At 48.7% G+C, this 16,262-nt stretch overlaps 1 protein-coding gene across 2 annotated transcripts in view; it reads right to left on the reverse strand.

Annotated features, from left to right (window-relative positions):
- Positions 1-608: 608 nt before the first annotated feature.
- The window catches only part of LOC119461730 (putative methyltransferase-like protein 7A), a 167,860-nt gene continuing 152,206 nt past the window's right edge, over positions 609-16,262 (reverse strand). For both annotated transcript variants that reach the window (XM_049672062.1, XM_037723100.2), the window contains exons 3-4: positions 15,461-15,610; positions 609-1,707 (exon numbers count right to left, since the gene is read on the reverse strand). In XM_049672062.1, the coding sequence (XP_049528019.1) occupies positions 1,474-1,707; positions 15,461-15,610 (384 nt within the window). In that variant the 3' untranslated portion in view covers positions 609-1,473. The remainder of the gene's footprint in view (positions 1,708-15,460; positions 15,611-16,262) is intronic.

Consider the following 16,262-nt stretch of genomic DNA (forward strand, 5'->3'; position numbering starts at 1 on the left):
AAACGAGACCTTACCATGAGACAAATAAGGTTTCCGCCTCAATAAAACGAGCTGATGCGCACAAAATCAGTGGTGAGCACGAAGCATCTGTATTGAACGTTTCCACAATCAAGCGTAAGCCTTTGTTGTTGTGGCTTCGAAAATTAAAACACCATTTATGCTTATTTATGCCCTAGCAAATTTATGTTCAGCGTTTTTTTTAAAAAGCTGTATATAACTGGTTTCGTCTTTGCATTATATGGTAGGTATTATTGATACAAAAATTACGGTCACTTGTAACTACCGAGAAAAAAAAACGTTAGTATGTTGAACCACGGTTTCAAAGCGATACCTTACTTTTTCAGGATTGGCTCGTTCGGTAACTAGAATTTAGCATTGAATGCCAAGACAACATATAATGAAATACAACACTTTGAAAACATGGTATCATTGTTTCAGTATGCATAGTTTGATACTTCAGCCATTACCCGGAAACAATGTCGTCGTTTACCAGGTTCTTTGAATACTCATATGCCGACGCTTTGTATGAATGTACTGTCGCGTCAAGAGTAAACATAAAAATTCCATGGGCAAAGTACTTGTAAGGGCATACACGAAAATTAGACATTGTTATGAAAAGTAATTTGTGCAATAATGCTGGATGCAATTCACGTACTTATTTCTGTACTTCAGCCTGGTCATCTGTAAAAGCTTGCAATGTGTAGTCACTGCGCATTTCAGTCAATATGAATAAAGATGTGCAAGTATTTCTATTCGTCGTCGTAGAGCTTTTTATGCTACAAAGAAACGTTGTCCCAAAAATGAAGGTTTTTATCACTTTATTACCTTAATCTGCAGGTGAAAAAAGCTAATAAACAAAATTTTGTGCCAGGAATTTTGTTGTGAAGCAAGCACTTTATTATCACTTCACCGAATCATATGAATTTAGAGGCCTATTGCTGGATGCGTTTGAAACAATAAATAAAACAACACATGGAATTGTCCGTAGAGCACATGCAATAAAATTGCGTCCCTTTTCATCTCAAGCAACTTTTTTTATTTACTCATACTGTTGATCTGTTGGCTGTTACAGGGTGGTTCAAAAGTAGCACTTCAAAAATTAGTACAATACATGAATATTCCAATATTACATAGAGCACAAAAAAAAAACAGCTCAATAGCAGCATTTCGGGAATTAGTCCAGTACATTAATAAGGCAGTACATGAATAAGTGAACATAAGTGAAGAAAAAATATTTTAAAAGACACAGAAGCCTACATAAGCGAAATATTTTGCACATACTCCGATAAATACAAGACAATAAATGCAATGTTAACAAACGAGCTCATACACACACAAAAAACAACAACAACTAAGTGGATTATTTGATCCAGGTGCAGAAACTACAATTGATTTCTCTGTGTACCCCAGAGACTTCATGCGCAGCCTCGTCTTGACATGTACAGGACATAAATTATGACTGTCCCGATGTCTTCATAGAATAGCGACACCATAAACCTGATAATTCAAGATACTGCACATGTCAGCATAAACGTAATGGGTGGTGACTTGGGAAAATCCTGCAGTTTCTATTAGCCTAGCGGAGTCCCTTTGAAGATGACAGTTCCCACATGTGATCTTCCACAGTGGAGTTATAAGGCTTTGAAAGAGCCTTGGCCACGTCCCTTTTGGATAAGCGACATGCTCCAAGAAAATCAAGTGTCCTCCCTGCGAGGTAAAAGAGACCAGTGCGAAAAATTATTCATTTTGTTGAGCGCAATTTAAATGCTACGACAAATACGCTTACTGTGAGCAATGACAATGGAAATGGCTATCACAGAACGTGCATTGTAGCCCAAACCAAAACTAAAACACAAGGCTGCAAACAAAAGCGTAGGAGCCTGAGTTACAGTGTTAGGATCTTTTTGTACAGCAAGGACCTGGAAATAGTGACATGTAAAGAGGTTATAAGGGGCGACAGTAAAGACAAATACTGTGACAAATATATACATACTTGGCAAAATACCGCGCATTCCTTTAAACCTATATCATGCCGCCAAAGGTCAACGACAGTTTTCTTCTTCGAATATGGCTATTTATTACAATTTGGAGTCGGTAATGGCTGGTTACGAACACTAAATATTTGCCAAGAGCTATTTTAATTTGTACTTGCACAGTCAAAGGACTATTAACCCCGACGGAAGAAAAACTGAACTCAGCGAGAAATCACAAACCACAAAAGCAGTGACATCTTACAGGCGAAGGTTCACAGACTGATTCCGATAATTTTGTATATTCTTTAGGAAGTGCTACACAATTTGTGGCATAGGTCACTCAAAGGGACGCCTTAACGATATCAAATACGGCAATAGAGGCTGAACAAAGGGTGTAGCAAGAAGTGTAGAAACGTAGGGCTTTCGTCTGGCACAAATTATGGACCGGCCGTGTAAAGGGGCAGATATACTCCGACATAGCGTGCGCGCGCGCGCGCGGCTCGGCGACGTTACGTCGGCTGAAGCGCCACCCTCTACAGTCCGACGGCTCCCGACCGCCGACGTGACTGGCGGCTCCTGACGCGCTTGGACGTCGTCCGGCTCCGAATAGATCCGCCTGCATTTCGCGCCGAACACGTCAGCACCGATCGCCCCCTCTCGTCGCTGTAGCTACTCACCGCCAGTACAGAATGGCCGCTTCACGAAAACGCGCGCGAAATCCGCACTACAGTTACTACAGTGCCTAGAATGTATAGTGCCTAGAATATACATTCTAGGCACTGTATCCGCACGAAACGAGGGAGACACTCCACAGGCACAGGTCCGAGTGGCGAATGGAATTGTTTCTCGGGTTCACGACAGATGGCGCGACGTTCTGCGCATTAACTGCGCATGCGCTTCTCCAGCTGCGGCCGCTGCGCCGCGTCGGAAGTGATTGCACTGTAGAGAGCCGGACTTGCGCCTGGCGCGGTGTCGCCGACGTGACGTATCCGACCGCAACCGCCGCCCGCCCGCGCGCCGAGAACGTTGGAGTATAACAGAGCCTTAAGTGAGAGAGTATAGATGAAGAGCAAACTACAACTGCAGTAATGACCACAGGATATACAATATACTCTATACCACAATGCACAAAACAATTTGAGGTTCAAATATGATTGAGAGGAAGTGGACGACCAAATGAATCGTCGCCGCTACAAAGGAAGACAAAGAGATCGCGAAATAACATCGCAGCATAGATAAGATGGGTATCTATTCAAAGAGCGCAGGGCAAGTGTTTTTTGCTCTATCCAAGTGTTATTGCGATTAGAATTGCTTGGGAACTTCCCCCAGTTTGCAAGATGTGTTTGTCTATGTGCGTGTCTAACCTCTTTCGCGCCAACTTAGGTCACTGGGCAGTCAGTCCACGGTGAAATGACTTCGGGCTACTGTGCTTAGGCAACTGGATTCAAAATGATCCTGGTTCAACACTGGGTCGCTGGGTATGAAACACTACGATGTGCGGCTCCATGGTTGAGTGATGATGATGATGATGATGGTATATGTTGTTTTGTGGCGCAAGGGTCAGCTGTGGCCAAAGATTGCCAAGACGTACGCAGTGTACTCAGTGAGCAATAATGTAACATGGAAACAGTATAATTGGGTGCTGGAGGAACAAGGCTTGAGCCCAACCGTCAAACCAAATTGGGCAGCTGAATATTAGGCATTGCATGTTCCGCTCTTCATCGAAAACCTTTCACGCTGACGTGGGTCACTGCAGAGGCGGGAGTAGGTCGGCACCGCTGTTCAACGAAACACTTTGATGCCGACCTTGAGACTTACTCGTTTTGTGCTGGTCTTCAATGAACCACTCGCTACAGCGACTGCGCCATGAATTAACTGGGTATGTGCCGCTCATCAGTAAGCCTCTCGCCAACCTGGGTCGCTGAGTACGTGCGACTGAGTGTGCGACAAGCGAGCGAACAATTCTCACCGGCACGCCACACTTGTCGTCTCTTACGCAACGCGCGGACTTCTCGGCTCTTCGTGCGTCTAGAGAGACGCACGAAGAGCCCGGTTTTCGGAGTCTACAGGCAGGTTTCACGGTGGCAGAAAGCGCGAAAGTGGAGTCCCGCTGAGTACACGTCTCATATATAACTGGTTTCTACGGTGTCAATACCTTGTGCCACTCTATTGACTCAATCCGAAACGCATTACCATCACATCATCGTGTAATGGGTTCTGCCGAATTTTAAAGCGTTAGCACTCTTTGGGTACCTCACACACTTTGCGGTGGCTATCTATCTATCTATCTATCTATCTATCTATCTATCTATCTATCTATCTATCTATCTATCTATCTATCTATGCCTACCTATGCCACCTGGTGGCTAACTTTCATCTAAATCCTTCTTCGCACCTAAACAGACACTCGGAACAATGGTATGTGCCACGGCCGCGCACAAACTATGGCTTTCAAACATTAGGTTATTGCTTGCCGAAGACATTAAATAAATTCAAGATTTCTTATGAAAATGTTCGCACACTCTCTAACACTTCTGTTTTAAGCATGCTGTGTTAAATATGTTCATAGTTAAATTTCACTTTTTGTAAATATGTTTTCTGTGGATATCATGTGTTTTCTCATTTGACACCGACGTTGAAATGCACTTTTCTTTTACTGCCATGCTACCATAGTGAACTGGGGACGTGGGGCTAGTCAAGCTGTTTTTAATGCAGCTTTTTTTCCCTCGTATGTGTATGTGTATGTGTACTCCATGTATGTGGTAAATAAGTGAACTTGCACTTGAACTGGGTAGTCAGTGGTCGAATGGCTAGCGCACAGGGCCTGCTGTGCTGAGGTAACACCGTTCGAAACAAACCATCGGATCAAGTTGGGTCAGGGGCGTAGCCATGGGGGGGGACACAATTTATGAAACCGGTGCTACTATCCCAATTTCATTCCTGGGCGCTTCCGTTTGTGTTCGTAATTTACAGCGAATCATGTCTGCATGTGGAAAAAAACTGTCACGGTGTTTGTCAAGGCTTTGACACTCTGTGAAGTTTTGGGCGAGAATGTGGCGGCCGCATTCTAAAGCAACAAACGCGCAACAAATGAAGCAAAAAATGCAGCAGCCGCATTTTCGATGATGGCGAAAACACTCGAGGCCCGTTTACTTCGATTTAGGTGCACGTTAAAGACCCCAGGTGGTCGAAATCTCGGGTATACATTTGCCCCGCTTCCCTTCAGGTGACGGCAAGGCCGCGTTCGCGCAGGATCTTAGGCTACGTTCACACTTGGTCTCGAAGCTGTCGGCAGCGGCAAAATCTTGCGAAAATCCACCCGCCTAGGCGGTAAGACAGGCAGAAAAAGTTGCAGTGGCTTAGCTCGGCTATGCCAGAATATACGTAGCGTTAGCAAAGGTTCAGCTGATTATTCTTAGCTTTCCTGGTTGTCTCCTACGCTCAACCGCTAATTGCCAGGCAACTACTTCGGGATCCGATGAGTCAAGCTTCTCCGTTCTTCTGCGCTGTTGAGCAGCATTTGCGCTCTCCTTCTCCATGGCTATACCACACTGGCAAACGCCAGTCAGCAGCGCAGCGGCTCCAGCGCAGTGTCAGACGGCGACTGCACAGCGAGCGCGCGCCGGCGCCAGAGCGTCTACCACGGCTACGACGTCACTCCACTGGAATGCGCAGACCGGCGGCGGTGTTGTCGCGCGCGGTGGCGGCGGAGTGCGCGAGAGGTGCCGGCTCCGGTAGCTCCGGTGCGCAAGCCGTGTGACATCACTGATCCTTGCGCATGCGCAGCACGGATCTTGATGTGCCGCGCGAAACGGGCTTGGCTAGGCCAGTGTAGCTAACGCTACAAAAACAGGCTGCGAGCCAAATCGTTCTCGGGCCGATTTTTTCGCCATGGCGAAACGGAAACGCGGCGGAAAGTCGTTCTGCTTCACTGGTAGCTACACTAGCATGTAAACAACCGGTCGTAAAATTGAACATGGCACCAGAAGTGTAGGCTGTAATGCTGATCAATACGATCAAGAACCAGCCCTTGCTCTACGACAAGAGTGGCACTAAAACGTACCTTCAGCAATACTCGCGATAGTATTCAACGTCGCGCGACAGGAGGTGCGGCAACAAAGCCTTGGCGTGACCCAACTTCTCGCGCTTTTGCAAAGCCAGGCGAACCCACCACCGTCGTTTCCGAGGTGTCCGCGTCTTCCGTTTATTCATTGTGCAGGTCGAGGCATCTCTCCTTTATGCCTCTCTCACTTTCTGTCCATTTCTAGAAAACAAGTAGCCAGACGGCCGCCTGCCTCCTGGACGAGACCCTCGGAGACCACCTCCTGGTGTACGTCGACGGTTCGGTGGTACCGGACACCGGCTCTGCCACGGCGGCCTGCACGGCACCAGCCCTGCAGAAGAGCAGGCAGTGTCGACTGCCCAGACACGCCAGCTCGACTGCAGCGGAGGTGGCAGGCCTCCACCTGGCCGTCGACCTACTCTCCGAGGAGCTTCCTGGGATACCAGCGGCCATCCTCTGCGACTCCAAGGCAGCCCTCCTCGGCCTGCAGAGGCCAGAAAGCGCCAGCCTTGGAGTCGCACTGCTGTCTACCCGGCTGACAGCGCTGCAGGACGCAGGCCACCCGGTGTCGCTGCACTGGATCCCCGCCCACGTAGGGATCCCGGGCAACGAGGCAGCCGACACCCTGGCGAAGGACGCCCACCACACCACTGTGCCCCTCAGTCGGGCCGTGACGGAGGGCGACTTCACAGGACTGAGGCTGCGGCGACACCTGGCGACCCACCACCCAGACAAACGGGTGGCACTGGGATGCCCCCCACGACCACTCCCCCAGCGAGGCCTGGCTCGCAGGGAGACCTCGCTCCTTCTCCGGCTCCGCATCGGCTGCAGCTGGACGGCAGCACGCAGCTACCGACTGGGACGAGCGACGTCCCCGGCCTGCAGCTCCTGCGGGGAGCCGGAGACGATCGAACATCTCCTGCTGGCCTGCCCGGCGTACCTCCAGCAGCGGGGCCCACTCCTGCAGGAGTTCCGCCGCCTGGGCCTCCCCTCTGGCAAGGAGGAAGATCTCCTCTTCCCCGGCCGACACCACCTTTCTGCACTTCGAGGCGTCGTGGAGTTCCTTGACTCGTCAGGGCTCTCCGCACGCCTCTAAGGACATTTCTACAAGCGGGAAGGCCACCCCGGGCCTGACCGGCCTGGCACAACACCCCTGCAGACTCTGCAGCACACCAAGGCCTTCCATCTCGGCCTGATACGTGCCGCCTATGCCTGCCGGTTTTGCTTCGCCCAGCCATGGCGACTCCACTCTATCCCTTCTTTCGCTCCCACTTACCCCTCCCCGTTGGCGCTGAGCCGTGCTCCCTCAAGGGCTGCAGAAGATAGCGCCAACCTTTCCCTTTTCCTCAAGAACCACTTATCATCAGTAGGTAGAAGTATAAAAGCCATTTCTTCTTCCACTTCCAAGGCATACAATAGTTAGGCAGAATCCTCGTTGGCGCTCCATAATTCTCCTCGCACGTGTACGGTATGTTGCACAAGTAGCGGGGTTCTTTTATCGTCGCGACGATAGATTGAGAGCGTAGGTCTCACGTAGGACGCGCAGGCTTTGGCGAGCCCCAACACAAGGTCTAGCCCGGGTTTTAGCTGTGGTGTTCCCGTTGCCCCTTTGGTGTCCTGGAGGCGCCGACAATACGAAATGGTGAAATGTTATTACAACTTGTAAATACAAGCTATTAAAGAAATATTATCACGCCTAGGCACCAACGTGTGACTCAGCGCTACCGCGCCCGTGTGAGGAGAATTACGGAACGCCAACGAGGAATTTACCGAAGGTCGCAGATGACACGCGAAGTTGCGTAAAATGATCACTTTTGATGACGGTACGTGGGTCAATGAATGAATATACCACTCGAAATAATGCGATAATGAGCGCCACCACGCCGACAAACGTACGCAGACTAGATGGATCTGCACGAAAACGGCAGCGGCGGCCGCGGCGGTAGCAAAACAAATGTGAACAACTTGGACAGGTGCGGAAAAAATTTTCCGGCCGCTTTGGCCTTTCCGCCCGCTTGCCGCTTCCCAAGTGTGAACGTAGGCTTAGTCTGCGCGAGAAACGTCTCTTGTTTGCGATTGCGCCCCTATGGAAGGCTCGTAATCACTGTTGTGTTGTATAATCCCAAACCAGCAATTACGGAAGGCTAGTAGTTGCTGTTTTGTTGTCGAATCCCAAACCAGAAATGTACACACGAAGGAGTTGATGACAGCAGTGAAATTCCACCGACTCGCAACAGAATGCACGAAACAGACAGCCGCCAAGCATGAATTACTGCTGTGGGCAGTACAGCGTAAGTAAACTCGCAGGCGCTGACAGTTGCAGCCGCTGGCAGTTCTCGTCGGAGTTCACGCGTCCTGAGAAATTGATTATGTGCACTATGCACTGAACCAGACCAGAGTTCATTCCTGCATCACTAGTACACCAATCAGTCGAGATTCTGTGAGGTACAAGGCCGCTTCCTGTTTGCACCGGCGTAAGTGAAGCAGAAATGAATTGCTCGCAGTACTTAAAATGCGTACACACGCCATATCTATGCTGTGCGGTGAAATATTCTGTACAATTCTGAATCTGTTGACGTAAAGGCAAATGACGGCTGCACGCTCGCACACAGCGGAAGACACAGCGGCTCATGCACTTGCCGCAGGAAATGCAACCCTCTCGTATGAGGGAGCAGGGCGACGAAAGCTTCGAAAAAAAAAAAAAACCTTACGCGTTTTGGCACGTATTTAAGTTTTCTAGCGCAAAGACGCAGCGAACAAGCTATTGCTATGGGAGTAGGTATACCCTGGTCACGCGTGCATTTTCACGCGTATAGCCGTCCTTGACTTGTGAAACGCACTTCGCCCCGACGAGGACGACGCCACCTACGCTTAACGGAAATTAACAATTAATGATGTCTTCTCCGATCACACGGGTCGTCTCAATGATGCGTTTTCGAAGACTGGTCCATTCAGTGGCGCGATGAGAGACCGTTGATCCAAACACCCACTGTACCTGTCGTACTTACTGTATTTACTGAGCTTACTTTACTTTTGTCGTAATTTCTTCACAAGAACACGCACACGCGAGGGGGGGGGGGGGGTCCCATGTCTTGGATATACATGTATAGAGTCTGCTTAAACTGCCGATATTTATTATCGATCACGTGACGTCGAGGAAATCAGAAGCTTGCCCTGCCTCCCCCCCCCCCCCCCCCCCCCCGCCGAAAGGTTCTGGCTACGCCCCTGACTTGGATCACTGAGTATATGACGATGTTTAAATACGTGGCGCTATTCAACGAAGCTCTTTCAGTCTGGAAATGGTTGGCCTCAGCTGTAGGCTTTATCGTTGGACACGCAGTTGTTTACATATGCGGTCTCTACTTGTGAATACCGAAGACGGCCCAACTTCTCAACACTATACACACCATAGAGTACCACGGGGTGGTGTGTTGAGCCCAACACTCTTCAACCTTGTGCTCATTGCTCTCGTGGAATGCCTACCAAACAAGATGAAGTTTTCAATATATGCGGATGACTTATGCGTCTGGGCATCTGGCGTGACGCGTCCTCAAGTACGCGTAAGGCTCCAAAAATCTGCTACGTTGATAACGACATACCTAGTGAACAAGGCCTCAAGATTTCCCCAGAACAATGCGCATTGGTCGCATTTAGCCGGAAACAAATGACACCATACGCCATTTCCATCGATGGGCAATATCTATACGTACAGGTTCTGAGGGGTAATCATCGATCATGACCTCTGTCGGAGTTCCCGTGTCACCTAGCTAAAGAAGCGCCTGACAGCCATCTCTCATCTCTAAGTTTCTTAGAGGAAAATCCTGGGTTACTTCAGTATACGCAATGATGCAACTCTACAGGACGCTGTTTCTCGGGTACCTGAGGTACAGCTTGGCAGTGCCGACCAATATCTGTAGAACTAACCTCCGTACAATCGAAATTGCTCAGGCAAAGGCACTTAAGGTATGTCTAGGGTTGCACGATGTACATCAACAACAGAAACCATTGCAATAACGCATGACTACCCAGGCAAGATTCACATTATTATGAAAGTCCTCAGAGCACACGTCAGGCACCTTGCTCGCGCCCCTTGCCCCTATCTAGCCTCACTGCCAGAAGATCGACCACGCGCTTCTTTTTGTCAGACGATACTGCCTTATCGTATAAACCTTCCATCAGGTTACACAGCTGCAGCGAGAGTTTTGTTTCCCCCTTGGTGCGTGGCTCAGCCAGAAGATCGACTGACAGTGCCAGGGATTCGAACGAAGGCCGAACTCTCATCACCAGCTCTCAAGCAACTTTCGCGGATCTCGCTGTACAAGAAATACAGTGATCATACCCATCTATACAGTGATGGTACAACCACCATGGACGGTTCTGCAGGATCAGTGTTTTTTCCTGCAAAAGTCTCCACCTTGAAGTTCAAGACATCACACCAGACGACATCGACAGCCACGGAGCTTGCTGCTCTTCATAGCCCACTTCGTATAATTCGTGAGGGACCACCTAACAACTGGCGTGTTTTCAGTGACACAAAGGCAGCTCTACATTGCCTGATTTCCACCTTACGCCGTGGACCCTGCCAACAACTGGTCCTCGAAATCCGAAAGCTCCTTCATCGTCTCGTCGAGCAAGGACACAACATCACCTTTCAGCGTAATGGGCAACGAATACGCCGATGAAGCTGCTCGATCTACTCATGAAGACGACGCGCAGGAACCAATCCCACTGTCAAGAACAGATGCAGCAGCGAAACTTCGAGTGCATGCAAACGATGGAACACACCTAGTTTGCAGCACACACGTCTGCATCGACTGGATCCCAGTCTTCGACTTCGACCTCCACCTGGGCAATGCCAACCCGAAACAACGGCACTTTACTGATTGTGGCTTGGTGTCGCATTTACGAAGTCGTTTGCTTTCCGCATCGCATGGGATGATAGTGCTCCGTGTGATCACTGCGACGACGTGGAAGCTATCGAGCACGTACTTTGTCATTGTCCGCGATACAGCGCACATGGGCAGTCACTCGCGACTGCGCTGGTGCATCTTGACGAACGGTCGCTTGCGGAGCCGACAGTCCTGGAACGCCGGCCTATACAGTCGTCACACAACAAGTCAGTCAAGGCACTCTTACAGTTTTAGGGGCGAAGCTCCTTAGGGTGTGGGTCTGTCCCTCCTCTGTATAGTAGTAGTAGTAGTCGTCGTAGTAGGTAGCCACGTCTACTTTTATACGAAAAAAAAATTCTGAAAGTTGTGTCCGTAGCGCGGAATCGAACCAGGGACCCCTCGCTTCCGAACGCGCGGCGCTAACCACTACGCCACGAAGCGCACATGGACACACGCACCACGATGACAATAAATACCCAACATTAACGAAAGACTGCGCGTTTCTAACTCGTTTGTGCTAGCGCGTTACGGCCCGTGTAAGAAGCTGGTGTAAGACGCTGTGGCCTCTCCGCCTTACCCCCGTATTCATAAACGCTCCTCGACTTGAACTTGACTTGCCACCGCCTTCAACGCGTTTCGACTTGAACTTGACTTGCCACCGCCTTCAACGGGTTTCGAACGCGCTGCCCAAGGCGGTGGCAAGTCAAGTTCAAGTCGAGCAGCGTTTATGAATACGGGGATTATACTCTCTCAGCAGTCATGTGATGGCGTCGGAAAACGCGGTGCACGTTCCGGCATGTGTAAACGGCTGCGTAAGACGCTGTGGCCTCTCCCCCTTACTAGAGAGTACTGCACGTTTGTAACGCGTTTGTGCTAGCGTCCCCTTCAGCGGGAGATGGTGCAATTATAATGAAGGGCGCTGTTATAAAATAGGAATGACGTCACATATGGCGCGTGCCATTGGTGGAAGTCAATCGTTCGATTTAGTGCGGCGAGACTGGGCGAATTACACGGAAGATTCACGGTTTACCGATGATTTCCTCCGGAGCTTCGCCCACTCATCATCATTCACCCCGTGGATATGCGGTGTTTTTTTGCGGTGGAGGGGACTTTTAGGGGCGAAGCTCCTTATAGCGGCACCCGTTCGTCCCCGTCGTCGTCATCGTAGTAGTAGTGTGTAACCAGTCTGAGAAAAATGATAAAAAAAATCCGAAGTTGTGTACGTAGCGCGGAATCGAACCAGGGACCCCTCGCTTCCGAGCGCGCGGCGTTAGCCCACTACGCCACGAAGCGGACATGGACACACGCACCACGATGGCAATAAATACCCAACATTAACGAAAGGCCGCGTTTATAGCGCGTTTCTACCGCGTTTGTGCTAGCGCGTTACGGCCCGTGTAAGAAGGTGGTGTAAGACGCTGTGGCCTCTCCGCCTTACCTTCAACGCGTTTCGAACGCGCTGCCCAAAGCGGTGGCAAGTCAAGTTCAAGTCGAGGAGCGTTTATGAATACGGGGGGTATACTCTCTCGGCAGTCATGTGATGGCGTCGGCAAACGCGGTGCACGTTCCGGCATGTGTAAATGGCTGCGTAAGACGCTGTGGCCGCTCCCCCTTACTAGAGAGTACTGCACGTTTCTAACGCGTTTGTGCTAGCGTCCCCTTAAGCGGGAAATCCGATGATTCCCTCCGGAGCTTCGCCCACTTATCATCATTCACCCCGTGGATATGCTGTGAATTTTTTCTGACAGACTAGTTCTCACAAATGCTTCCAAGCTCCTCTATTTTCTTTTTATTGCTTATATTTTTTCGTGACTGCTTTTTCTCTCCTCTAATCTTTCCGCCTTTCATTTCCCCTTCCCCCAGTACAGGGTAGCATACCAGAATCTCTTCGGGCTAACCTCCCTGCCTTTCCCACCCCGTTTCTCTTTATCTCTCTCTGTCTCTTTTTCAGTCCCACATGGGTCACTGCAAACGCATGACTGAGTAGGTAACACAAATCGAAGAAACTCTTTAATGCCGACTTAGGTATCTAACCAGTGCTGTGCTCGTCTCGAATAAACCTTTGATGACAACTTGGGTGATTGGGTATGTGCCTCTGGGAATGAGCCGCTCGACAATTACGAAAAATATCTCATAAATTTATTCAATGCTGAGCGGTAGCGAACCCACAGCACAAGGGTTCTCCAAGGATAGCAACCCGTCGCACTTGCAGGCTGCACCACAATTGCACTCGTTATGTGCTGCATTCAATAAACTTCTCGCTTACTTGGGTCACTGTGTACGTGCGACAGAGTGTGCCGCAAGTGAAGGAGCAATTCTCAGCGTTCGCACGCACCGGCGCGCCTCGCAGTTCGGCGTCCATGCTCAGGCTACGCTGCGGCGGTGTTAGATAGCGCCGAGTGTTTTCAGGGAAGTGCCTATGAGGAGTCCCGCTGCTGTAGACGCCTCGTTCATAACTCATTTCGACTGTGGCAATACGTTTTGTGGCCCTATGTTGATTCAATGCTAAAGCATTACCGTGGAGAGTCATCGTAATATGCGTACTGCTGCAATTTTTTCTTTCATTGCCTGATTTCTCACCATACTGCCATTTAATTAAATCTTGCAGTGCCATCGTGCTCCATTCTATGTGTGCGTGTGTGTGTGAGACAAGCTTAATGAATATCCTGCAAATTGATGGCCTGGGTTTGGCCGCGCCGGGGGCAGCAGAGAGATGACACACACACCCTGTCTTTCGGTAGCTTCCCGGGCTTGCTGGATGGCCCAAAGTTGGTTGTGGAGATCAGAGCTAGTCAGAGCGGCTCTTCACCGCGCCCTTAGTTCATCCGGGGGACTGCAATTCTTCTCTGAACTATTTCGTAATCCTAGAGTATGTGCTCTCGGGTGGTGCCTCTATTATCACATGATTTACATTTGGCCTCAGGGTATAAGTACAGAAACATGCACCCAATTCTTTATGTTAGCGATTTATTTTGTATTGGTTTGTTTATGGTCATTATTATATGTTCCTTTTCTGTGCCGCGCTCTGACTTTTATCCCTTTGTTATAAAAGGCCGTGACCTCGGTGGAAGAACAGAGAACGTGTCTGAATGAGGCTGCTGTGTAGACGATTTTTTCGGTCGTGGTTTAACGTCTCTCATGGCAGATGGCGCGTATCATTTGGGCGCCAAGCACAACAGCTGGCGCGGCGCAAGGGGCTCCTCAAACACGTGCGCGCGTAACAGAATCGCTAGAAAATTGTCCCATAAATGCTTGTGTCTGGCGAACCTGTCGGAAGCAAGCTTAGGCATGTCCTCGTAAATATCTAACCTTAGCTCTACCCAGACCTAAATGTGCTTCACAACTCGTCAAAGTCCACTGTAGAGACTACTTGTCATTGGGGAACCACAAATAATTTCTAGGAGTATTAGGCCATAGTTTCAAAGTTTAGCGATATGGCTTCACGGGCGCACGCTGTACGAAGCACTAAAAGGTGGTTTTCCAGCGATTCATAGTCACACTGGCAAATTTTCTCTGCGAATTGCGCCTCTTTAGGTATTAACATTTTACTAATTATGCTGTTTCCAGTAAGAAGCTTATTGTAATGCTCATTATTCAGATAGCATACCCTGGCCACCAGGTATATACTCAAATCATTAAAATGTATGGTTCTAAATACATGCACTGGAAGAATAAAAACGCAAGTGTAAAGTTCTTTAAGTTGTGCTCGTAGGGAGGGAAACCGCGACTTGCCGAGTGCAGCGATGTTCGTGGTTAGCATGCACGCCAACCATTAAGGCGTTGTGCGCTGTTTGTTGATCGAACTGCAGATTAAGGTCAAAGATGGATTTCGGTAGGTGGATTCTTGTTGCCTATTCAATTTTTCTTCGAAAACAGCATGGCGAGCAGTAATAAAGAATAGGCAAGAGCTAGTAGCGCCACAGATAAAATAACATCGCGTGTTATAAGGCCGCTTTGCAGCAAAATACTTGAGCGCTGGGCCTCACGCCACTGTAGCAGACGGCAGATAAACATGACCTCCCAAATCTGGAGTGCTCCTGTGCGCAAAGGGAGGAAGCCCGAATCCAATTACAGTCAGCTCGCTCTGCAGGCAAACGGTGCCGTTCAGACACATCTGTGCTTCCACTGTGGGCGTAACACATAGTCAGGCATAATTTGCCTTTATGTCAAGCTCCTCGACAACAATGTATTTCTGCGTCCTTAAAATAATGTTCGTATAACGCATTGTATCAGCATTTGCGCATTAACCATACGACATCTTGCTAATTGCCCTAAAGTCGCAAATCACCTCAATATGATGGATGCAGCGTCAATTTTTAGCAAAGTAATACTTAACGATCGTGTCACATTTTGATAACGTTGGCTAATATTACTTAGGAAGTAATAACAATTATGTCCCAACAGCTCAGCAGAAAGAATTCTTCTCTGTGTTTGTATGTAAACAGAGAAAGGTTCGCGCGTTATCCACGAAGGGGAGCTTCTGTTCAGTCGATGTTTTTTACTCAGAATGGTGGTAGCATATAATAAACACATACCTTGACGAGTACTCGTTTGGCTTCCTCGAGAACTTTCCTCCCGTCTTGAACTGAGCACAGGAGATACGTGAACAAAACAACATCGAACTCCCCATTCTCGAGTTCATCCATGTTTTCCCCGTGGCACTGGACCCAGCGCTCCATTTCAATCTGCATTTAAAAAAATATCTTAAGAGTGCAACCAGAACACGTTAATGAAGTGAAAGAACAATGAGGCGCATAGAAACCGTATTTCACATTATATATATAATGTGAAATACGGTTTAATATTATATATATAATATTATATATATAATATTATATTGCGCATGACAGTATAACCTCCTGGTTATACTGTCATGCGCAAGGATAGGTCCTCTCGCGGTGGTGGCGTAGCAATTTTGATAAGAGAAAATATTTACGTCACACCCATGCCGGAAATTGTTGATGCTGAAGCACTTTGGTGCAAAATCATGATAGATAAATCCCCCCTCTTTTTAGGCACAATGTACCGGCCCCCTAATACTTCCCATGATATGCTACACGTGCTAGCAAATTATATGGAAAATCTTTTTACACATACTACAAAGCTAATCCTTACGGGTGATTTTAACCTTGCTAGTATAGCATGGGACTCCCTTGATAACAGTACTGATACAACTCACGCAGAGGCAATGCTTGATCTATGTTTTAATTTTGGCCTTAGACAGCTCATACGGGAGCCAACACGTGTTACTGCAAAAAGCAGGAATGTACTCGATTTGACGTTTGTGAGTGATGCTATTGCAGAAGACAGTGTTTCATGGGAAGTTGTCGACGGCAT

The sequence above is a fragment of the Dermacentor silvarum genome, chromosome 8, assembly GCF_013339745.2.
Source record: "Dermacentor silvarum isolate Dsil-2018 chromosome 8, BIME_Dsil_1.4, whole genome shotgun sequence".
In the NCBI taxonomy this organism is placed as follows: Eukaryota; Metazoa; Arthropoda; class Arachnida; order Ixodida; family Ixodidae; genus Dermacentor; species Dermacentor silvarum.